The sequence below is a fragment of the Bos taurus genome, chromosome 5 (assembly GCF_002263795.3).
Source record: "Bos taurus isolate L1 Dominette 01449 registration number 42190680 breed Hereford chromosome 5, ARS-UCD2.0, whole genome shotgun sequence".
In the NCBI taxonomy this organism is placed as follows: Eukaryota; Metazoa; Chordata; class Mammalia; order Artiodactyla; family Bovidae; genus Bos; species Bos taurus.
This window is the reverse complement of record NC_037332.1, coordinates 90,498,826-90,524,892: the sequence shown is the minus strand read 5'-3', so window position 1 is coordinate 90,524,892 and position 26,067 is coordinate 90,498,826. Positions and strand designations below refer to the sequence as shown.

General features: G+C 37.2%; 1 protein-coding gene across 2 annotated transcripts in view; it reads left to right on the top strand.

The window, feature by feature from the left end:
* Window positions 1–26,067, top strand: part of AEBP2 (AE binding protein 2) — a 61,721-nt gene that overhangs the window by 5,460 nt on the left and 30,194 nt on the right. For both annotated transcript variants that reach the window (NM_001083485.3, XM_010805458.4), the window contains exons 2-3: window positions 17,169–17,376; window positions 24,786–24,893. In NM_001083485.3, coding sequence (NP_001076954.2) covers window positions 17,169–17,376; window positions 24,786–24,893 — 316 coding nt within the window. The remainder of the gene's footprint in view (window positions 1–17,168; window positions 17,377–24,785; window positions 24,894–26,067) is intronic.

The following is a 26,067-nucleotide window of genomic DNA, read 5'->3' as shown; positions in this document are numbered from 1 at the left end:
AGCCCTGTCGACTATTCTGAAGACCTCCTATTTGAATGCTTTGCTTCATCCTTTTTGTTGTAACATGGTAGTTTTGAGAGCAGGGACGGTTTAGCTCATTTCCATCTTTGTAGTGTCTTAGCAGTATGTGCTTACGGTGTGTACTCAGTTCTTAGAATTAAACTGAAATACCAGCAGTAGAATTTGTATAAGGAAGACTATAAAGTGAGGGCCAGGAATTGATGCCTTTGGTTGGATTATTGTACTTGGTATAGTGATTTAAGGCCAACTTTTTCTCTGGGGGCATACTCTAGTAAGGTCAGTGAGATTGAATGGAAAATTTCATGTGGACGTTTCTCTGAGAAGATGTCAGTAGTTTTTATCAGTCTCGGAAATGTCTGGTCTAAGCTAAGAACTGTCAGTTTAGAGGCAATCCAGAGGTGCCCAATAAATAATTTTTAAATGATTGGAAACTCTGTAACTTTCTGTAAAGAGCATATTTACAAAATAAGTTGATAGAAAAATCCAAAATGGATAGGCACTTGGGGTTTTTTGTTTTTATTTTAACCACTGTTTAGAAGCATTTATAGTAGAAAAATGCCCAATGTTTTATCAAAGGCAAATGGAAAATTTGAAGTTAATGAGAGAAGGATAGCAAGAGAAGTGGTTAAGAGTACACCATGAGTCAGAATGCTTGGATTTGAATTCTGGCTGTCACTGAAGCTGGGTGACCGTGGGACAGTCATTTAGGTTATTTAACATCTTAGTACTACTTCAGGTTTTTTATCTGCAGAAGAGGGACATTAATAGTTCCTTTCCTGTAAGGTGGTTGTGGGGAATAAATGTGCAGTATTTGGCACACACTTTACTAAGCATTTATTATGTGCTAGGTAGGTATTTAGTCCACAGATGTATGCAGAAGCCCCATTATGTGGGTACTATTCTAGGTGTTCGGTACACAACGGCAGTGACTGAGACAAAGCACTTGACCTCATGGACGGGGGTACAGACTGTGCGTTTGAGCCAGTTGTAGCTAAGGTAACATTGGTCTCTTGTTGAAGCAGTTTAAGATCTGAAATGCCAAAAGATACTATGCTGTTGTTCAGTTGATGAGTTGTGTCTGACTCTCTGCAACTCCATGGACTGTAGCTCGCCAGGCTCCTCTCTCCATGGGATTTTCCAGGCAAGAAGACTGGAGTGGGTTGCCATTTCCTTCTCCAGGGGATGTTTCCCAGCCAGGGATCAAACCCACATCTAAGGCGGATTTTTTTTCTTTCTTTCTTTCTTTTTTTTACCACTGAGCCACCTAGGAAGCCACACCTAATTATGTGCAGTTCTCAGTTGCTCAGTTGTGTCAGACTTTTTGCAGCCCTTTGGCTCCTCTGTCCTTGGAATATTTCAGGCAAGAAGACTGGCGTGGGTTGTCTTTTCCTCTTCCAGATCTTCCTGACCCAGGGATGGAACTTGTGTCTTTTCTTGCATTGGCAGGTGCATTCTTTATCATTGAGCCACCTGGGAAGCCCCCCAAAGTCCTAAACAAGCTGTTAAATATGTGGCATGTTATCTGTAAATGAATGCATCAGAAACTTGCAAACGGATATGCCATATCAAAAGATTTTATTACAAAATCTACATCTTAATCATTTACTTTAACATATATGGTTGATCTAAAAGGCTTCTTAATGCCTTTCATTTTTAATAGTTTTTAATATGTAACACTGCTGATCTATTACTAAAGGGTTTTGGGATATGTTTTCTAGTAATGGTAATGGGTTTGCAATTAATTTTACCACAGGTTGAGTTCATTTTTGTGACTGATAGTATACATTTGTGGAAATAATAAAAACATTGACCTTAGAACTAACTGAACAGTTTTGGGCATGGATAGGAGATCAGGTAGATGTTTGGGTGTTTAAAAAATCTTTGTTGAGCATTGACTGATGGTTGGCATTGAACCGTTTAGTGATAAGAAGTATACATGTGTTTCTTCCCATTTGGCTAGTTTTTAAGGAGAGTAAAAAGACGATTCCATCATTTTCTGGTTTTTCTGTAAATTGTTTATGACCTAGTATATTAAAGTTAAGGCTGTAGAGGACTTCCCTGGTGGTCCAGTGGTTAAGAATCTGCCTGCCAGTGCAGGGGACACAGGCTTGATACCTGGTCTGGGAAGATACCACATGCTGTGGAGCAACTAAGCCCATTCACCACAAGGAAGAGTAGCTTCCGCTCGCTGCAACTAGAGAAAGCCCTTGCGCAGCAACAGAGACCCAGGGCAACCAAAAGTAGATAAAATGGTGATATTTAAAAGAAAAAAGCCTGAACTGTAGCGTATTGTAGTCGATAACTAAAGTTTTGATGAGAGAAACGGACTGGATTTTAGAGTTAGTTGAGTGATGAAAAGAAAATTTCTAGAAAGCTTAAATGAAGCATAGGAAGGAAAGAGCCTAGCGTATTCAGGAAACTTCCTGCCGAGACAAGAGGTTCCACATTGAAAACTGGGAAATAATGAATGGGAGAAGTGTGGCCTTTTGTGCCAACACAGGTGTGCCCATCTTTCTTACTGTAGGTTGGTGAATTGGTTTCTTTGGCTCTCCCCGACTTCTGTTTTTGTAACTCCAATCATGATCAGGTTTTACCTTAAACATTTTCTCAAGCAGCCTCTCCCTGATTGTTTGTTAGATACATAGTGCTTGCACTTCAAGTTCTGCATTGTCTTTATCACAATTTGAGTGATGATTTACTACTCATTGCTCTTGGGAGAATGTGTGCTCCTTGAGAATGGGAACCACGTCTGTTTTGATCATTGCTCTATCTGCATTACCTGGTACAGTGCTTAATGCTTATTTTAGGTATTTTAAAATGTATTTTGAACGAATGATGAAACTTTGTGTTACAGGAAAATTAATCACACGTGGCAAAGGTAGAGAAAGAAAGCTTGGGAGCTGGGAGACCAATTAGGAGGTAGAAGGAATAGTACAGGTGTGAAGTGAAGAGACTTTGAGCGGGGGTCAAGCTGGGGAAAGTCACACTTGGGAAATTGACTTGAAGGAAAGAAAAGCTAATCTCTGCAGTGATGAATAAGAGAAATAGTGTTACTATTTCTGAGTACAAAGTTTTTTCCTTGAGGATTTTATTGGAACAATACCTTACTGTATTTTTGTAGACCCGTCTATCACTGAAACAATGAAAGAAACATTGGGTAGTGAAAGAGCATGAACCTGTAAGTCAGCAAGCCTTGGTCTTATAATTTGTCTTCTCAGAAGTTGTTTCCTTACCTTTCAAAACAGGAGACATATCTTGATTAAGTGAGATGGAATATGTAAAGGGCCTAGGGCTGTGATTGATTGATATTGTCATTTATCCTCCCATTTCTCATGTGTAAAATGTGGAAAGAATACTCTAGTGAGAATAATCAGTATTGTAGCTAGAGACTGCCTGCAGGAAATCTGGCAGTTGATTTCATTTCTCTGAACTTCAGTTTGACTCTTTTTCTTGGAAGTGAGGGTTTTGGACTAAATAATAAAAAGTGGTTTGGAACTCAAATATGATTTGGCAAGTGCTCTAAATGGAAGTCAGGAGATAAATATAGTAACTCCTGTCTTGATTAGGTCTTATCTTGAACAACTTCTCAGGCAACTATCCCCAATACTTTGTTAGGCTCATTGTCCATTTCAAATTCTGCATTAGCCCTGTCACAATTGGAGTAATTATTTACTGTTCATCTGTTGTTAGAATGTGTGCTCACTGAGAATAGGAAACTGTTAATATATCCTCAGTGTGTCTGTATTTCCTGTCCTTTAGACAAACCCAGAATATTGTAGGTTGTGTCTTTGCTATATCCAAGATCTCAAAGATACTTTAGGTTCTTCTGGGTTCAAAAGTCACCGTAATTCTAATTCATATTTATGGTGGTGTTTTGAAGTATCCATTTGTGTTTGTCTTCTGTAGGCTATAATATTTTAAAATCAGGTCCTATTTATCTTTATACTTCCAGCACTTAGCTATACCACACTCACATATTACACTCTCTGAGTAAAGTAACTCATTAATTCGTTGAATTCAGCTGATTGTGGATGATGTTTAGTTGCTAAGTCGTTTCCGACTCTGTGACCCCATGGACTGTAGCATGCCAGGTTCCTTTGTCCACAGGGTTTCCCAGGCAAGAATACTGGAGTGGGTTGCCATTTCCTTCTTAAAGGGATCTTCCCCACCCAGGGATTGAACCTATGTCTCTGAAGGTGGATTCTTCACTGCTGAGCCAGCAGGGAAGCCCAACTGTGGGTGTACGTATTTCTTCTTTCTTGCTGTCATTTGTGTGGCTGCAGGAAACAAGAAGAACCATTCTGTCCCTTATGTCTTCCCCTAGTTCCTCTTAATCAAGTCAGTTCCGTCACTCAGTCATGTTCGACTCTTTGCGACCCCGTGGACTGCAGCACTCACGCCAGACTTCCCTGTCCATCACCAACTCCTAGAGCTCAAACCCATGTCCATCGAGTCAGTGATGCCATCCAACCATCTCATCCTCTTGTTGTCCCCTTCTCCTCCTGTCTTCAATCTTTCCCAGCATCAGGGTCTTTTCCAAAGAGTTGGCTCTTTGCATCAGGTGGCTAAAGTATTGGAGCTTCAGCATCAGTCCTTCCAATGAATATTCAGTTCCTTTTAATAGCATAAGGGGAAACAGTATTTGAAAAAAGTTGTGATTATTTGAAGTTTTAAAAAGCAGGATTCCCAAACTTACATTTTGTTTCTCAGGAGAAAAAAATAGATCGACACACTGTTTTAGAAGAAAACCACTATTGATTGTCTAGTTTGCTTAAGAATCTGAGGCTTGAGCTTATTGAAAGGATTTGATGAAGTTCACTGCATCCACATAGTTCACTGAAGCTATGATTAAGTTCATAGCTTCCCTGGTGGCTCAGATGGTAAAGCGTCTGCCTGCAATGCAGGAGACCTGAGTTCAGTCTGGGTTGGGAAGATCCTCTGGAGAAGGAAGTGGCAACCCACTCCAGTACTCTTGCCTGGAAAATTCCATGGACCAAGGAGCCTGGTAGGCTACAGGCCATGGGGTCGCAAAGAGTCGGACACGACTGAGCGACTTCACTTTCTTTCATAACTGCATCCACATAACCAGTGAGGTGAGAAAGTACACACTGACTGTACCCTGCCCAAAGTCACACAGCCCCTGGAGAAGGCTGATGGGCCTGGCTCTGGGTGGGGTCTTAGCTGTTACACTGCCTGTAGGACTGTTTTAACAGCTTTGACCAGGGAAGCTTAACTAAAATTTATTGGCTGTTTTAATGTTCATCCTGTCTTTTTTGCAAAGAGTGTCTTCTGTGCTTGAGCTCATTTACATTTCTGGGCTTTAGTCTCTGTTTGTAATTGTATAGTTAGACTTTGTAACCTAGATTCCTTATAAGACTATGAAATACAGGAGTTAATTTTTTTGAAGTATTGTAGTTACTCAGTTTTTAGGGGGGTAGAGTCTTTATTGACATTTTTTTCTTTAATTGTAACACTTTTCAAAGTCCTTGACTTGTTTTCTGGTTTTGATTTATATTTCGAGTTTCTAGAAAGATAAAGTATTAAACCAATTAGAGAAAACAAAGATTTTAGATGGATATTAGTATTTCTTAGTAAATACACTTAGTGGTTCATTTCTTTCTTTTTTTTTTTTTTTTTAAACATTTCCCTTTTATGTACTTATTTATTTCTTTATGCCTGTGCTGGGTTTTCGTTGCTGTGCTGGCTTTTCTCTAGTGAGGTGGGCAGTGGCTACTCTGCAGTTGTGGTGCACGGCTTCTCATTGCGTGGCACGTGGGTCAGTAGTTGCAGCATGTAGGCTTTAGAGCACAGGCTCAGTTGTGTGGTGCAGGGGCTTAGCTGCTCCTCGGCATGTGGCATCTTTCCAGACCAGGGATCAAACCCATGCCTCCTGCTTTGGGCAGTAGATTGTTTCTTACTCAGCCACCAGGGAAGCCCACTAACTAGTTCATTTCTAAGTTATAAAATGTTTGTCATTACTTTTTATAAATACTTGTTAAAGTACTGAGGGTGGGATGAATGAGCAGTAGACTTTTTAGTGATTTAAATTGCTGTTAGCAGTCATTCAAACATGTCTTTTGAGGTGTTGGATTCTACTGTAGTCATTCTTAGGCTGAAGTCATCTAATAAAATCATTTTCATGATTTAACACTTAAACACAAAATGACTATGCGATTGCTTCTGTATAAAATGAGTATTGTTTTTCATAGCAGATTTTTAAATATATCATTGTGTATAGACATTTTTTTGGAAACTGTTTTAAGAAGGTAAAAGATAACTCTTAGTGTAATTTTACTGAAGTAGAAATGTTTCTAGTATTACAGTTGTTCTGAAGGTAATTGCTTACTGATGTCTTAAGCTGGATGAAAAATGTGGGTGGAGTAATCTTAAAGGGCAATAGACTAGAGATGAGAAACAATTGAAAATAATGTGCACAGTGCATGGTGGTGATACAAGATGTAACGTCTTGTTTTCCAAGAACTATATTTCATCATTGTTGCATAAAGTCCCTTTTGGCCAATTTGGTGAATACTGCTGGATCTTGGGGAAAAATCTTTTGTCTTTATTCAGAGAAATAATTGTGGGGATAGAGAGTAGTCTTTTTCTTGATTAGAAAAATCCATTTAGCTTTTTAAATTACAGTGATAATAGCTTGTAATTACAGTAATAATCGTAATAATAATATCTTGGTGTTGGCCAATGATTTTGTGTGCCTCTAATTAATTTTTATGATTATCTCAGTGTGACAAAGCCATATATTTTACTTGCCTTAAAACGCCTACTTAAATTTGTGACTAAAATGTGAGCTTTTCCCACGTGCAAGGCACCAGCTAGGTTTAGGAGTTCAACCTGAATAAGAGGTTTATAGGTGACTTACTCATCTTACACAAATCAACGGGATCTTCCGTCTTAGATGAGTAGGAAAGACCTTAGGGAAGTTGGACCTGAGCATATGTAGCGTAAAATAAACGAGGCGCTTACCTTTACTTTGGTCCCCCTAATTGCTTCTGAGTTGAAAGCTCTGAAAGCCTACAGGACCGTGGCAGTTGGGAAGGCAGAACCAAGCAGTCTTAGAGAAATCAGATGTAGTCTAAATTCCTTAATTCTGGTTGAGACTAATCTCAAAACTTACTGTTTGTTTTTTATATATGAAAACTAAAGTGAGTGCTTCCTTGTCCCTGGAGCAAGTATTTTGGAGTTGAATTTTACACTGATATTGTTAGGCTCATGATCTGGTTCCATGGGCCACTATCTAAATTTGGGACAGGTTCTATGTGAGAATAGTGTTGCTTTCTATGACTGACCTTAAGTTAATTTTTTTATGAAACCAATTGACTTGTAGAAATCAAATTTAATACATCATCTTGTTAGTAAAGCCATCTGTTCAAACGAGGCAAATTACATGTAGATGCTAAATATCTTCTGTGTGTATGTATGCATTGTAGATACAAAAGCAAAGAAATAGTTTCCTATGGGTACACACCAGCTGAAACTGTGCCACCTTATCTTGATGTGTAATATAGACAACATTTCAGTATTTCTGAAGTCAGTAATTGACACATTTGTCCTTCATATAAATGTGACAGGTTGTTTGGCATTAGTGCTTTGGACAAGTCACATAATTTTTGTGTCTCTTTTATCTGCTCAGTCTTTTTGCTCAGCCTCTCTTATCTGTAAGATGAGGCTACTCATACTTGAAGTGAAGTGAAGTCGCTTAGCTGTGTCCGATTCTTTGCGACCGCATGGACTGTAGCCTTCCAGACTTCTCTGTCCATGGGATTTTCCAGGCAATAGTCCTGGAGTGGATTGCCATTTCCTTCTGCAGGGGATCTTCCCAACCCAGGGATCGAACCCAGGTCTCCCACATTGTAGGCAGACGCTTTACCTTCTGAGCCACCACGGAATTGAATATTAGTAAATAGTGATTACCTCATGTGGTTGTTGTAAGCACTACATGAGTTAATACACATCAGGCATTGTTCCAGTTCCTAGGGCTGCATGACAAGCAACGCCAGCATTTAGTAGTTTTAAAACATTATTTTGCTTACAAATCTCCTGTCTGAGCAGGGCTTGACGTGATTAGATCATTCCTGCTCTGCTTGCTGTCAGCTTGGAGGAGCATAGAGTCTGGGGACACCAGTCACCAGAAAGCTCACTCACGAAGCTGTCCCATGTGTGAGGCCTAGACCGAGAAGACTCAAACAGCTGGAGCTGGAACAGCCGGGGCTCTGGCATCTCTAGCTCTGTGTACTTTCTTTCTGGGATCTCTTTAGCATAGTGGCTTCCGGAGAGCCAGATTTCTCTACTGGGTGAGTGAGTGTGGTTCAGGGCTCCCACGCTGTGTCCCAAGAGCTAGATTGTCTTTGATGACCCAGCCTAGGAAGTTCTGAAGTGTCACTTCTACAAGTGTTAGCTTGCTGAGATTCAGAGGAGGTAGGCTAGACACCCCACCCCTCAGCCCCCCATTTCTTGATGCCATGTTGTAAGAAGAGGATGTGGGAAGGTGTGAGCATGGCGTGGACATCTTTGGAAAATACAGTCTGACACAAGTGCACAGAAAAAGGCAGGGCATGTGGCAGACACGGCAGGGCATGGAGTAGCGCTTGTTCACAGTTGTGGTGAAGAGTGGGGCGTCGTCTAAAAATAGTAGAGCCTGCCTTTTGTGAGACAAATTTTCATAATCTCCTTTTTCCTTAGGGTAAAGTCATAAAATGTAATAGGCAGGCAGTTCATAGTTTTCCTGAAGTTCCTGTTTCTTTTAACTGGTTCAGTTTTAGCTTTTAATTTCTGTCAGTTCCTGGAATAAAGAGCCGGGCACAAAATGAGAGTCTCTTCCAACAAAAGGACGTGAGGAGTGGTATTAATAACTGAAGTAAAGATGTGTAATATCTTAAAGTTGTGTAATATCAGGCGTACAACTTCAGACTTTTCAAAAGTACAGAATTGTCATTGATTGACCAGCAACTGGAACAGTTTGACATCAATAAGGACTTACCATCTCCTCCACATATGCCTTAGTTTGCCTAAAATAGAAAATATGGTCTTTGTTTTAATTTAGTAAATTAATTAAAATCAATTTATTTGAATTAAAAATAAAAGATTATCTTAAATATTTTTTCTGTTTTTGAATTTTAATTTCTAGTAATTTGATTACAGGTGTGGGGGAGACAGTAATCTTTGTAGTAGTGAGTGGCAGTTTTATTATGGATGAAAGGAGCATCATCTTTTAACCATATAATTTACCCTGTTATATGATTAGATAAGGAATTCCCTGTGTGTAGTTACGTTTACCTACAATATGATAAGTACTTTTGAAAGCTAATTTCTATCCAAAGTTTATTACCAATAACAAAATTAAACAAAGTTTATAATTTTTGTCCCTGATTAAGTGTTCCTTAGAGTAATAGAATTTTTGTCTAACTCGTCACTTTCTTCAGTCCATATAGGGAACAATATTTCATTCTTAAAAAGTTACATTTATAGAGTAAAAGTTAAAATTACAGAATATTTCTTTTGTAGTAATTCAGATACAGTCAATGAGCTGAAGACATCCTAAAGATTATGTATTTTCACTTATAGAACAAAAATAAAACAACCTTGATCCTTAGAGATTAAGGGGGTTCTTTTGTGTAATTTCCATGAGTAACTTCCAAATCTTGAACATAGTGGCTGGATGCCTTGATCATTCTGTTTTCCTCCTCCATTTTTATGACACTCGATCTGTATATAATAGAGCTCAGTGGTTTTTAACCTTTTAATATAAAAGTTAGTAGTTTGACAGTTTTGAGGTCTGTTGTTACAGATTTTTATTTGTAACCCCAATGCATAAGATATATTAAAATGGTGTTACTATTTTTTTGTAAGTTCAAAAATTTAACAATTTGTCAAGTCAATTAAAACAGGAAAGCTTTTTGAGATGAACTTAAATTTCATGTGAGGTTTGTGGGTGATACAAGTTTATGTCAGTTTTTAGCATCCAGTTTTTTTCTTTCTGTTTTGGCTGCATAGCTGTGAAAATGTGACTTGTGGACAAGGGCACTTTGTCTTTAGCCTGTATTTACACTTTAATTCTCCTGGCAGAGAGCTGGAATTGCTCCGGAGAAAGGGAATTGCCAGGAGAAAGGGAATTGCCAGTAGGGAAGTCTTGTTTGGAAGACGCCATTAGTTAGTGGTTGGTCTTAGTAGTCTTTACTTCATATCACAAATACAACAGTGATCGGAATCTTAAGTTTAAACAATAAAAAATAGTTTCATGACAGCTCTTTGATTTGTTAGCAGCCACCTGGCTAGTCCTCTAGCAGGAGAGCATTCAGCAAGTAATTGGGTCTTGGGGAGACATTTAATTGGGTAAAGCATAAAGTGTGTGATTCACAGACCTAACTTATCAGAGTGGACAAGTGGAGGCCTAAGTTAGGGTTGGAGAAGCACCAGTGCAGAGCTGCAGCTTTGCTAATCAATGTTACAGGAGATTCTGAAATTCCTATATTTTAGTTTTTTGATAAGAATAAAATACATTTGATTTCATGTTACACACTTACATATCATGTTGTACATTTGCTATATATATCAAGTGTGTGTGTATATATATACATAATCATAATGACACCTCATCCTCAACCCTCTTGTAAAGTTACACATTTCAGTAGCCTAGAAAGAGGAGAAGGACCCAGATTTAATGAGGAAAATTCATACCCCAGATGAGTTTCCTCACAGATAACTGGAAAGAAGACCGCAGATAAGACTGCCCCCATCCATGTCACCTCAAACTGAATTTCAGACTCAGATTCTATTTAACCCTAGAATAAAATCAGGATATTCCAGGTCAGAAACATACTCTTTCCAGGCTATTTCAGAGAGACCTTGAAACTTTGCTTTAAATACAGTCTGGATCAGTGGTTCTCAAACATTTTGCTAAGGACCTCTTTGCTTTCTTAAGTATGGAGAAATACAAATTATATTTCAGTAAAGCTGTTAAATGGAGAAGGCAATGGCACCCCACTCCAGTACTCTTGCCTGGAAAATCCCATGGACGGAGGAGCCTGGTGGGCTGCAGTCCATGGGGTCGCTAAGAGTCAGACACGACTGAGTGACTTCACTTTCACGCATTGGAGAAGGACATGGCAACCCACTCCAGTGTTCTTGTCTGGATAATCCCAGGGACAGTGGAGCCTGGTGGGCTGCCGTCTGTGGGGTCGCACAGAGTCGGACACGACTGAGGCTGTTAAAAAGGTTATTGAAGAAACCAAAGAGCTTGTTTATGTAGATTACAGTTACCACTATTACAGGGTCAAAAATAAAAACTGAGAACATTAAAAACATAAAAAAATTTGTTAATTTTAAAATAAGCCAATTAAAAATAAGTTTTTTTAAATAAACTACTTTCCAGTTAAATTAGAAGAGTGACATTGTTTTATGCTTAATGTCTGGCTGAACAACTATTTCTTATGTCTGCTTCTGCATTCAGCCTGATGCAGTGAAGTGATTTAGTCGAGCCATATGAAGAAAATCTGGCTTCATGCAAATATTTAGTTGGAAAAAGAAGTATTTTAATAGACTTTTAAAGTTAATTGTGTGGCTATTTGATAATTTGCCAGAACTTAACAGTTTGTTTTTTAAGGGACTATTTGCAGTGTAGAATCTGAAACCATGTCAATGAACTTCTCTTACTCCGTTACTTTAAGACCACTGTCTCATCCTTCTCCATAATGATAAGGTAGCATCCATTTATTTCTTCCTCTGCTGTCTTCTCAGTATTGACAGCCTTATTGGCAGTGGTCATGTCTACCAAACATGTTTTTCTTGGAAGTAGTTTGAGTTATCAAAGAAGAGGCTATTATATGTATGTGTGAGTTGGCCCTTGAATTTCCAAAGGAACCCATTTTCATAAAATCCATGTAGTTGGTTACTCTAAATGTTAGAGTCTGATCTGCCAGATAGTTTCTTAACAGGGCCCATGGGAAAAAAAGGAAAAAGGGAATGTTGTTATGTTAAAAATAGCTTGTCGAAGTGAAGTGAAAGTTGCTCAGTCGTGTCCCGATTCTTTGCAACCCTGAACTGTAGCTCACCAGGCTCCTCTTTGCATGGGGATTCTTCAGGCAAGAATATTGAAGTGGGTTGCCATGCTCTCCTCCAGCTTATCTTCCCAAACCAGGGATCGAACCAAGGTCTCCCGCATTGCAGGCAGATTCTTTACCATCTGAGCCACCAGGGAAGCCCCAAAATGGCTTATGCCCTTCCCCAGATATTGCATAGGAATCTTTAGTAATGTGTGTGTGGTTTAACTTAAGGATTTTCGCTCGTCATGGTGTATGTGTGTTTGCTTTAGCTTACTCTTCTACAGTATGAGACAGTTCCTTAGTTGGGTCAGTCTCAGTTGGGTAATAATAATGAAAGAGATCTTTTAGAGTCTTGCTACTTAAAATGTTGTAGCAGCGTCATCAAGTAGGTTCTTGTTAAAATCACAGTATGTTGGATCTTACCCCAAACCCACTGAATCAGAATCTGCAGTTAATAAGATCACAGATGTTCATATACGTATTAGTTTGAAATGCACTGCTTTAAGTTACTGAAACTATCTGAATAGAGTGAGTGCTTTTTCTGGCTCAGGTTTTCTTCCATATCCCAGGCTGCTTTTGTTCACATCTTATAGAATCAGTAAGTGTTCACTGGGAAGGAGAACTGACTGAATGAAAGATTTTAATACATGCTTAAACTTAGACATAAGATTGGGTGGAAGTAGAAAGTCAGTTTTTAGTTCTGATCATATTGTTATACAGTAGGAAGAAGGACACTGCTTTCTATGAAATCTGTATCTGTCCTGTCAAGATTATAAATTACTTAGGATTTGTCTCCTTTGCTCTCCTGTATTAAAACTGTTGTCTTTATCGGTCTTGAGACTGGAGGGAACCACTGATTCTGGGATGAATCTGGAACCAAAAGAGAGCCTGGAGATTTAGGATTGGACTCTTTCTAGCAGTTGGAGGTGCCAAGCAGGGGTCATGTGGCAGGACTCCACTTTGTCCTGTTGGGCAACGGGAGGCTTTGTGGGGATGCCACCCAGATGTAGAGTGTCTCTCAGTCTTTCAGGGCAGAGAACGTGCCCCTTAAGCTCCTGCACCATTGCTTTTGCAGCTTGTTGCCAGTGGTAGACAGAGTACATGTGCTTTAATACCTGCAATACGCTTTCCTTTCATGAGGATCTGCATCCACATGAAGTACTGGTTTTCAAATGAGTAATACTGCATGTGAGCAGTATTTCGCTATTGCTTAGTGTTCATGGCTATTTGGACTCAGAAGGCTCTCCTTCTGGGGTGAAGTTCATAAGCAAAACATGTTACGCACTGGGTAGATGGACTCTATTGCTAGTTGGATTTATTGCAAGGGTATGAGTCTCTTGACCTTGTTCTACTTTGTTCAATTTAAAGAAAATTAATTTGGTTTCACTTTCAGCTAATTTTGGACTTTCAAGTAAAAGCAATGGAGATACGTGGTTAAAATAAAACAGAAGTGTGTTTACAGTTAAAGTCTGTCTTGCTTCTCCCATCTGCCCCAGCACAGAAGCACTTTGTGTATCCTTGAAAAGAGGTTTGCCTTGAGGGGTGGCTGTATCTCCATGTCTGCCTCCACTTAGGTATGCAAAGTGGAACTGTACTACCCTGCACTTCTGTGGGGCTTTTTTTTTTTTTTTTTTTAACTTGGAGGTTGTACCATAGTAGGCCATTGAGATTTATCTCTTTTCTGAGGTTGTTTATAAATTGAGTGTGATGGATTGCTCATTTAACACTACTATTTATTTGCCTTTGGAGTTAATCAGTATGGTTTATGAAAGTATGAACTTTACAGGGGAAATGTTTTAAAATATATGAAGCAAGTGGCAAGGAAAATAGGTAACCATTTTGCTGTTAAGGGCCTCATGAAACTTGGAATTTCTGGGGCTCAAGTAAAAATTTGTATTTCAGTATAAACCATACTTATGGTTTATTCCTGCAGAAACAATATATACATAAAATTTCATATATTCAAGAGTTGATTCGCATTTAAGAGTTTTCTAGAGATTATGGAGTTTTAGAATAAAGGGTTAGAGCTGACGTTTAGAATCTGTAGATAGACTGGGAGATATTTAGCCAGATGAACTTAAATACATGAATATCCTTTAAAGAGAAACTTTGAGTCATTTTTCCTATCTTTTTAAAAATCTTTATTTATTTGGCTGTGCCATGTCTTAGTTGTGGCATTAGGGGATCTAGTCCACACATTGGGAGTGTGGACTCTTAACCACTGGACCACCAGGGAAGTTCCTATTTTTTGTATCTGAAGCATCCTAAAAACATTTTTGTTACCTTTGAAAAATGGATGCATTTGATTTTAGACAATGCTGCTGCTGCTAAGTCACTTCAGTCATGTCCAACTCTGTGTGACCCCAGAGACGGCAGCCCACCAGGCTCCCCCGTCCCTGGGATTCTCCAGGCAAGAACACTGGAGTGGGTTGTCATTTCCTTCTCCAATGCATGAAAGTGAAAAGTGAAAGTGAAGTCGCTCAGTCGTGTCCCAACTCTTAGCGACGCCATGGACTGCAGCCTACCAGGCTCCTCCGTCCATGGGATTTTCCAGGCAAGAGTACTGGAGTGGGGTGGATTTTAGACAATATATAAGTAAAATTTCAGATGTTCAAGAATTGATTCACATTTGAGAGTTTTCTAGAGATTTCACATTTAAGAGTTTTCTAGAGGTTACCGAGTTTTAGAATGAAGTGTTAGAGCTGAAATTTAGAATCTGTAGGTCGACTGGGAAATGGTTCAGGACTTCAGTTCAGTTTAGTAGCTCAGTTGTGTCTGACTCTTTGCGACCCCATGGACTGCCGCACTCCAGGTCTCCCTGTCCATCACCAACTCGTGGAGTTTACTCAGACTCATGTCCATTGAGTCGGTGATGCCATCCAACCATCTCATCCTCTGTCGTCCCCTTCTCTGCCTGCCCTCAATCTTTCTCAGCATCAGGGTCTTTTCAAATATGAAAAGTATCATGATACTTTCATCATGATAAAAAGTATCATGATACTTTTTCAAGTATCATGTTTGCAACCTGTGGATAATTGAGAAAGACAAATTATATATAGCAAACAGGACAGTGTTATTATTGAGTTCAGATTTAATTATTTTTATTGAGGTATAGTTGATGGTACAATATTATATATTTTAGGTGTGCAGCATAGTGATTCATAATTTTTAAAGGTTATGAAGATATCCTCTGCCTGCCTTTTTTCTGTAGAAAAAACTTTAGCCAAAGAAAAAGTTTAATCACAAATGTGAAAATGTAGAAACAACGGAAAACAGAGAGCACCAAATAATGTAGTTTGTGTGCATAGTCAAGGACCTTTAGTTCCTTCTCAAGGGCTATAGGTAATCCTCTGAGCCATATCCTGTGAGCAGTCTTACAGATACTGAAACCCTCACCAGGTAGAGAAGTTAACTTATGTGATAACCAGACTGTAGCCATGACATAAGCTGCCACAGTTTTGACAACTGGCCTCAGGAAATGGAAACAAACGGACCCTCGAACTGAACTGAACTATACTTAAAACAATCGAGATGACTCTGATCAGACCACAGATGACCAATTTCTGTATGACTGTCAGAGCTGACTGTACTGTTTCTACAAGTAACCCCCTCCCTCAGCCTATAAAAGCTCTTGCCCACTGATGGTCATTGGAAGGTCTCCGCCCTTTGGACAGGTCCCCTCCCACTCCCGCCCCGCCCTACCCCACCCCCATCCAAAAGAAAGCAAACTTGACTTTCCACCAGCCTGGCCTCTTTAATGATTGCTTTTGAGCAGCAAGCAGAGCAGCTGGACCCCACTTTTGATTACAGTTACATTCCATTTATTAGTTATAAAATATTCCCTGTGTTGTATAGTATATGCTTGTTTCTCCTAGCCTGTTTATTTTATACACAGTGGCTTGTACCTTTTAATCCCTCCCCCTTGTCTTTACTTCCCCACTACCTGCTCCCTACTGGTAACCATGAGTTTGTATCTAGTCTGTATCTGAGTTCAGGTTTAGATATACTTTTTTGTGTTTTTGAAATTTTCTATAATAAAAACTTAGTGGAATGGGGAAGCATGCCCCTTAAAAGTTAATGTGAATTGTATAATTTACTGGTACTTAAATTAAGTACAGGCAGTTTTAGCTTTTAATAGGTTTGAGAGTCTGAAGCATTCTTACTGTTGGTCGTTCTGTGATTGATACTACTTCCATGTAATTTCTCTATTGAGAAGATACGAAGGAAGGAAATAAAGTGAATTGCTCTTAAGATGAAGGCAAAATGTGTTACATTTTTTATGATGTGAAATTCTTAACATTAAAAATTACTCACTTTTATTAATGACTTTTATTACTAGTATTTTTTAGTAAATAAAAAAATTAGTACATAATACTTTGTTTATTAAATAAGAAGTAAGAGTTTGAGGTGCATAAGACTTTGAAAAAAATTGAGGGCCAACAAAGTACTTTTTGGACTTTGGTAAAATCAGAGAAACTTTTGCCCTTAGTTCTCTCTTTTGCTTTTTTATCAAGAGGGAAAATACAGCAAAATTTCCCAACTGCGTTGCGATGGAAAGAGGTAGGATGTGGTAGCAGTTGTATTGTCAGATTAGTGAATGGAAGAAAAGATCAACAAGTGATTTGCAACACTGTAAATACAATCTTTTGATTCTAAATTATTTGCAGCTGGAAACTTTATTATTTTATCATGCTTCTTAGAGAACTCTGGAAGGGGTAGAATGTGGTGAGCTGTGTGTGTGTGTGTGTGTGTGTGTGTGTGTGTGTGTGTGGGGTTTGGTTTGTTTTCTGTGGGGTATGGTGTTGGGGACTTCATGTCTGCCAAAAGTTGCTTAAATTATTCCATGGCTGGTTTGAGGTACTAGTTTTTTTTTGCCTTGATTTGCAATTTATTGCAAATAATATTTATTTGAAATTTAGTTTTAGAAATAATTATTTGAAACTAATTTTAAAGCATGTTGTTTTCTGGTGGAAAATATGGTTCATATGCTTTATGGGGCAGAATGTCAAGTTGTAATCTTAATTATTTATAAGATCATATTCATGTTAGTGAACTTCTAGGAATAACACAGCCTTTTTTCTTCTTTTGTAGCATAAGCAGTACTATAATGGATGTAGACAGCACAATTTCCAGTGGGCGTTCAACTCCAGCAATGATGAATGGACAAGGAAGCACTACTTCTTCAAGCAAAAATATTGCCTATAATTGTTGTTGGGACCAGTGCCAGGCTTGCTTCACCTCTAGTCCAGATCTGGCAGATCACATCCGTTCCATACATGTAGATGGTCAGCGAGGAGGGGTTGGTTTTGTCATTTCTTTTTTTCACTCCCTGTTTTCATTAGTTTTATTAATTTGTATTTTCTAGTTAGGCTTTTTTTTTTAAGTAATTTTTAAAAATTTTTATTTTTCAAATGTTTTATTTTTTCAAATGTTTTTTCCCTTTTATTTACTTTCCACATATTTGAATCAAATTAAATAGAACATATTATGTGTTGGATTTTAATTTGCTCTTAGGTGTATTACTTTGAAGAAATTAGACTTTTTAAAATATGGTGGGAGTATTGTAATGAATACTGTGTATTTCAAGGTTCTGATGTTTCGAGTTGAAGGCTTTTAGGAATTGGCACTCTTAGGGATTTCCGTTGTTAGAGTGGTCTTAAATTGTCCCTGATGCTGACATTAACTGGAGAAACTATTGGTATCAGGATTAGTATATACAATCCTGTTAAATGGCTATCTGTACTCATTATTTGTGACTATTGATCATCTTTCGCAGGTTTGTCAGAGCTCATTTAGTATTGACCTATAAACTTAGGAATCCATTTAGTCGTGTCAGTTCATATAATTTTTATTGAATAGTAAGTAAAGAGCTAAAGCAAATTAGGTAAGTCACAGCATAATGGGGCAAAATATTTGTAAAATTGATAGCATAATACATACTTTTCAACTTTATCTAGATTTTTGTCTTGAATAGTTAACCAGTCTTAGTATGTTTTTTAGAAATTCAATGTCACATTTTTAAGTACAGATAATTTATTAGGCCACACACTGTCTGTCAGTATGGTATAACTATTGAGATACACTGATACTAACATGATTAAAATCTTCTTAAGTAAGTGGGTAACTGTTTCCAAGGTAGTATTAATATTTAGATTGTATTACTGATCTTTTTTTTAAAAGCATGCAGCCATAATAGGGACTCCTAATATTTTTACCATTGGTATTGCATTTGAAATTTCTTTTTAAAAATATTTACTGTTATCACAATATGTTATAATGTTTCAGTAGTCTTTCAATTACTTAAACTTGTATAAGTGAACATTTGTCTCTTTATTAGATTTAATACATATGGGGTCTGGGTAGATATCAGAGGGTGTATTAACATATTATTGACTGGGGGATTTTTGCAGAAACTTAACGTGTATGGTTGGCAATGTGTTATGTAAGTGAATATTGAAACACTGTGGTCAGTAACATTTGGGTAACAAAAGACATCTCTGGTCAATAAGTTGCTAATGAACTCTGCCCAGCTCAGTGGTTAAGCTGCTTTGGTAACAGTCTTTATTTCACCCTGTGTATATCCCTTGGCTTCTTGGTCATTACAGAGTTGCCTTTTGTACACCAGTGCTTGGAATCACTTGATAGATCACCAAGGCAGTCCTGTGAACCACGGCATGATGCTTTATAGTCACTTGACTTGGCAGCTACATGCAGGATCCCAGGCTCTGCAGGCATGGTCTCTTAGTAGTAATAGGAGACTTGCACATTTCTAAGTCTTGATCCTACAAGTTGAGTTGGCACACGGCCTTTATGAGAATGTTTTCAGCCTTTTACAGATTTGGAAAAATGGAGTTACAGACTGAATGTGTAATGTAATCACTGCACCTGCATGTATCTTACTGATATTACAGAGCCAGGCGTGAAGTTTTGGTATTTCTACTTTAAACATGTTGAAACGGAAACCCCCAATGTCATTTCTTGAATGCTTATTCATAAAATTACTTTATTACAAATAATAAGATTCTCTGGCTAATTTTAAGAGTAATTCTATTTTGACTTGAGAAAGGAGTTCTGATCTTTGAAGGACATTAGTTGCTAAACTACAGACTTAAAGGCTCAGCTAAATGAACAAAATACATTTCATTACATTCCCATTATTTTTGCATATCAGTCTTTGATGTATAGACTTAAGCTTTCAGAATGAGAGTTTGAATGAGAATTTGAAAACTTGATGTGTTGTGTGCTCAGTTGCTTCAGTCGTGTCCAATTCTCTGCAACCCCATGGAGTTGTCCAACTCTCTGCAACCCCATGGAGTGTAGCCTGCCCCAGGCTCCTCTGTCCATGAAGTTCTCCAGGCAGGGCTACTGGAGTGGGTTGCCATGCCCTCTAGGAGATCTTTCTGACCTGGGGATTGAACCTACATCTGTGTCTTCTGCACTGCAGGCAGATTCTTTACCACTGAGCCACCAGAGAAGCCCAAAACTTAATTACTACTAGATAATTTAGGAAATCTCAGTCTGGTTTGTGCTTTAAAATAGAGTAGTTATGTTATGGCCATACCACCCTGAACACGCCTGATTTCAGCTACAATTTAGTAGTTGTTAATTGTTGTTTTTTTTTTTAAGTGACCTCTTTGAAGGGAAATTTTTTTAAAGTCATTTTAATTATTTTTAAGTGTGCACTTCAGTGGCATTATTAAGTACATTCACATTGCTCTTCAATGACTACTATCCCTCTCCGTAACTCTTTCATTGTCCCAAACTGAAATCTACCTATTAAATAATACCTCCCTAATCCTCCCTTGTGCTAACCTCTAGTAACCATGGTCCTACTTTCTGTCTTTAAATTTGACTATTCTCACTCGCTCTCCTGTATAGTGGAAAACAGCTGATTTTGATGACATTTTTAAAGAGTTTTTAATTCTCTTCTTTCTATCCCAAATGTGAACTGTCACAGTGGAACAGAAACAAATGAGGAAAATTACTGGCAACTCTAGAGGATTTTATGTTTCTAATTACTGAAAGATGACAGTTCTGGAGCAGTAAGGTAGCAAGATCTACATCCTGTATTAATTCCTGTTCTTTTTCTCATCCCACTCTGCTGTTCACCCTGGGAAAACAAAAACTATAACAGTTTAGTAACTTCTTTATGTGCCTTAAGCTATTTATGTTGCTATGTCACGTGGACTTTAATTGTATTTATAGGCTGAAGGCAAGTGGAATTTTAAGGTTTCCTGACCTTTTCATATGTCAAAGTGGGTGGATACTTAATCCTGTAGTAAAAGTTAAGCTTATCATTAAAGCACCTTTTTTTTTTGGAATGTACCTTTTTTTTAAAAGTCATGGAAGTACTTTCTTTAAAAAATAAAGACAAGCAAGAAAAACTTAACCTTTTTTTGTTCAGTAAAACAGAATTGTGTTCTTGGGTTCATACTTCATGCATGACTGGATTTCAGAAACTAGACCGAGCTATTTTGCTAGTCAAATTTCAAAGGCCTGTGTCCTCTTATTACACACGTAAGTCTTGGTAGGAGGGGAACTTCATCTTGTAGGATTTCAGTGGTTCAGTAAGATCCATTAGTGTACTGTTTTTTTTTTTTCTTCCCCCTTGTCTTAACTATTTCTCACTTTAAAAACAGTTGCCAGAAGGAAATCTGTTTATCAGGGGTGCTCTTACACATGTTATTTTTATTAAGTTTACTTTTGTATATGTTCTTTGGTGCTCTTGAGGCAAGAGGGCCAGAGGGATATTTTGGGGGAGCTGATGACAGGGTATTACTATTTGGAGAGCTGAATGAGTTAACCTTGATGTTACATAAAATTAGGCTTGTAGACTCTCATGGTTACATTGAATGCTACTAGGAAATGGGGTCAATCTTAGGAGGCCAGTTTGAGTTTTGATTGCCAGTCTGATATTACTAGATTCTGAACATAACATGAAATTGGGCATATCTTTTGCAATAAATGAGGGATGTTTTTTCCTTGTATTGTGAGAGCTTACTGAATAGTTGTCCTCTGTTTATTAAATATCTTTTAACAGAGGAAATTGAAAATGTTAACACATTTAATGTGGCTAAAAATTACAGAATACAAAATTATAGCCTTCATTTTAGATCTTGAAAGAGTAGACTGATTAGAGACAAAATAATTAGACGTAAAAAACATTTACTTCTCTTTTATATGTTCACATTTTGTGAAAAACTGAACTAATTTTTTTCTAAGAGCTTAAAGGAACCCTGAGATCATCCATTCAACCCCTTCCTGACTTTATTTTAGATTGTCTGTCTCTTATTTAATATAAAATCTTTTTGTATCATTTTACTACAGAAGGAATCTATTTAGTAAAAGTAGGCTTTTTTCACTCCCTTTGAGGATGTAAATTATATTGCTTACCAGCTCTATTTATAGAGTATTAGGCTGATTTTACTTTACCAGTAGTAACAGAATTTTCCTTATACATGCTTATTAGACTTTGTTAGGTTGCATTGTATTGTTTTGCAGTGAGTCTTAAAATTTACTTAATTTCTTGATGGATTCATTTATGCACTTCATGTATGATATGTTGGTAATCAGGTGTAAGTGCATTTATTTTTACTGTCACACAATCCATCATAGGTGTAGAACTTGTGTTGTTATTATCGTTTAGTCTCTTAGTTGTTTTTGACTCTCTTGTGACCCCGTAGACTGTAGCCCGCCACGCTCCTCTGTCCATGGGATTTCCCAGGCGAGAATACTGGAGTAGGTTGCCATTTCCTTCTCCAGGGGATCATCCTAACCCCAGGGATTGAACTCAGGTCTCCCGCGTTGCAGGAGATTCTTTACCGTCTTAGCTACCAGGGAAGCCCATGCATACATTCAGGTAAATACTCTAGTTCAGGAAAATTGACCAAAGACTAGGACTACCCTTGGTTTGTACAAGCTTCTTCATTTTAGGCCTTTTGGAGGGGACCCCTGACGGTAAAGCTGACTTGTTCTGACAGTAATGGGCAAGGTTTTCTAGAGGAGTTCTGAACAGAAAGCCTGAGCTTCCCTCTAACATAGAAATTTTAGACCTCTTCATCTTACAAGTTAGGTCATTATAAATCTGAAGCTGGTAGTAGAAAGATTCTTTTAATGGCCGTGTGCTGTTTTTTTCCTTGGACAGTCTGGCAGAAAAAAATGTGCAGCAGTTATTTTGAGAAGGGACCTCCAGTGTCTAATATAAACCCAAGTTTTCTGTTAACTAGTCCTGAGAGAAAATATTATCTTGTATCTTCATTGTGTTCTGGACTTACAACAGGTGTGTGCTCATAGCATCTATTTGGTGACAAAGGAAATAGAGACTTAAATTAGTGGTTCTTTGAAGACTGTGTAGCTGCAAAATATGAAAGGGCTGGATAGATTTTAGGTTGTTTACTTTTGTTCTGTTTGTTATCTCTAATACAGCCTGTTTTAACTAAGCCAGTTTATCATGAAAGACTGGACTATGAACCTCAGTGGTCTAATTAACATAGTTAGATCTTAATTCATTTTAAGATAGTTTAGAGGAACCATGTTAGATTTTGTTCTTGAATAATTCCATTCATATTGAACTCCTGTAATGTTTTCAGTGTTAATTTTTACAATGAGAAAGTTTCTAAAAATGGAGTATAAAAATGTTTTTCATATGTTGTGCATACAGAAAGTCTCAGGTCAAATACCCCTTTGTCAGATTTTGGACTGGACTTAAGGAAATTTAGCTTTTTAAAGATTTGTGGTTTGGGGGAATACTTGATAATGGATTTTTAGTGCCCATGTTGTGTATCAAGATTATCCTTATACAAGTTTACTTATCCCCTTTCCCCTCAGAGTAGTTTTCAGGTATTAATATTCTACCCGAATATAGCTAAACATAGTTTGCTTTGATCTCTTTACACTTATCTCATTTCCTCTAAAATTCACTAGGTTGAAGGTTATGGTTTTTCTTTGAACCTGAAGGTGTTGGTGCCCTAATAGTGTTACTAGACATTATTCCATCTAGAAGGATAGACCGTACCTGTTCACCCTAGAGGCTGTTATCTGATGGAATCACATGGCCGGCAGTTGCCTCCTATTAGTGTTGGTTCAGAGGAAAAAGAATTAGAAATCAGACATGGTTGGTTCTCCCAACTGTAGCTGTTGAGTAGGGACAGAATGTGAGTATTTATCTTTTTTCTTTGAGAGTAACTCAGCACAGGTGTTTCTTAAGTGTTATAACAATTCTTTACTGTTAAATTTTTTTTTTTGCATAACTGAGATTAATTTTGTTCCCAAATACTTGCTTTAGGACATACCTGTTTGTGTATGACTTGTGAAAGCGTTTTAAACCAGTCTGTTTATTACTTGGATTGAAAATTTAAGACAGTCTTTGTAGTCTTGAGTTAGGAAGTTGATAGGATTGATATCCACATATGATTATTAAACACTGGATTAGTCTTCACAGCATATTGGTGTACCTTTAAAGACTTCTCTACATTCATTAAAAAGTGGCTTTTAATTTTGGGAACTTTAGGAATCATTTTATAAACATGTACTAGGGTCAGGAATTTTTTTTTTTAAAGAATTTTAAATATTCAGGAGGAAATGTGACATCATATCTGCTTAACTAAAAGAAAATAGCAAATGCTTTAAGCACATCAACAGCAATAACAGTGTTGTCTCGTTGTGAAATGGTTTTGAGTAAAAATTGATCTCAGTTATTTTAGACTGTTTTTCTAGATTTCTAAAAATGTTCCTTTAAACTTACTGTTTAGTGATTGTTTCCTCAGTCCTGTGTGTATCTTTGTTTTGTTCTATATGCAGTACATTATAATCTTCAAAGTATGGCTCTATTTATAATTGTTGTAACCTTAGAAAAGAACAGAGCCTATAAATGGTTCTTTGAATGTAATGGTTACTGTAGGTTCATACTTCTTTTACCGATGATGGGGAGCAGTTTTCAGTTGGATAAAAATAGAATCAGTCAAAAAAAAATTGGTATCTCAGTGGTAGGAAGATGGTAAAAATCATGTTAGTTGTTAACCCAGTCATACTCAGCTGCCTGAACCCAAGAATGTGGGTCTATTATTATAGAGTAACTGCGGTCATAGCTTCTGCAACTATATTAATTTTAGCATTCTGTATTAGATTTTGCTTCATAATTAAGACAATTGGAAATCATTTTAAATAAATCAAAACAATATAAATATAAACATATTGGTATGCATTTGAGAATAGGAAATCAAGAGCAGCAAAATTATAATTGGAAAATTTGTTCACTCATTTTTTTGAAGGTGAAACTATCAGTAACTACCAGTTGACTGTTTTGATTTATTGTCATCATTTCTTTATACCTTTATATATTCCTAATATTTACAGTTAGTACATGCTTGTTCCTTCATGCAGTAAACAAAAAAAACTAAATTATGGTCCATCATTCTAGTTCTTAGGACTATATTGTTAATATTTTGTATATTTCCTTCTGAATGGCTCATTGGGATTGGTATATCAGTTCCTTATTGAGGGAGTAGACAGCAGCCTTAAAGGGGAACGGTTAAAACTGTGCCTCATGTGGGAGGTTCAGAAAGTACCTACAGTAAGCATTTTGACTGACTGGTACATTCAATGTCTCTTTGTCAATTGAAGACTTGCAGCATGTTTACTTGAATTTACAGGGAATAAAAGTCCCTGTTGAAAAAGCGATGAAAATAATTATGGCCCTTCTGTTAACAGGTGTTTGTTTGCTTATGGAAAGGCTGTAAAGTATATAACACTCCATCAACCAGCCAGAGTTGGTTACAGAGGCACATGCTGACACACAGCGGAGACAAGCCTTTTAAGGTAAGTAAGTGTATATGAGTTATTTTTCTTAAGTTCAAGTTGACATGTTTCTTAATAGGCATACTTTTGCCCTCCTAAAAATTTTTTAAAGAACCATTTGTTTTAATATTCCTGTAGATGCATGAGATTTTATAAAGTAGATGAAGGTAAAGATAATTTAATCTGACTTTTATAATTTGAAGACCAGAAAAAAGTCAGTGTGAAGGTAGGGTCTTGAAAACAGCTAGTAGGCAGAGTAGCACCTTGAATGGATGTCTTTAAAATTGCTTGGTTGTGGTTAGTACCTTGTACTCTAATTATGTTTTCTTAGTGTCATAGGTTTCAGCCTTTTTAATTAGCGAACAGTCCTGATTATTACATGAAAAAATTTTGAAATTGTGGAGAATTAAAGGGTTTGATCTCTTTCCCTCACTTTGAGATCGTGTTACTAAGCTTAGTCATAAATTACTGTGTCAAATAGATGTATTTGGGGAATTCTGAGGAATTTCATGTAAAAACCATTTTTTGTTTTATCCTCATAAAAAGTTAAAATATTTTGCTTTGTAACTATGGAAAGCATATATCATAGAGATGAAAAGTTTAGAAGTTTAGTATGGAAAGCATATATCATAGAGATGAAAAGTTTGTCTTTAAAGAAGTTTAGTAGTTGTTAAATACAGTGTCTACTGGTATGTATTAATAAGCACTGTTGTGCCAGAAACTCATTTTGGGTTTCATTAGAGGAGGAGGTAATTTGTATGCAGTTTTTTTTTAATTACTTAATTTCCTTGAAAAAGATAATCATTAACAATTTTAAGAAATTATAAAGAAAAAAATTTGTATTCAGAAATTTTTCTACCTTTCTTATTTTCTCTCCCCTGAATATATAACTGTTCTTTTTAATTACTGGTGAATTCTTTATGGAACTACAAGTAGATTCATATGTAGTATCGTTATCCTTCCACTTACACAATGTCTAATAAATATATACTCTCTGTATATTATTTTTTATAAACTTTATATTTTAGAGCAGTTTCAGTTTTACAGAAACATTACAAAGATTAGAGTTCCCTTATGTCCTATACCGAGCTTCTCCCATTATCAGGAATTCTATTGTGTGTATGTGTACCTTGCTTGTGTAACATGCTTTGTAGTAGAGATCTTTTCATATCTGTTCATAAAGAATATTCTCTTT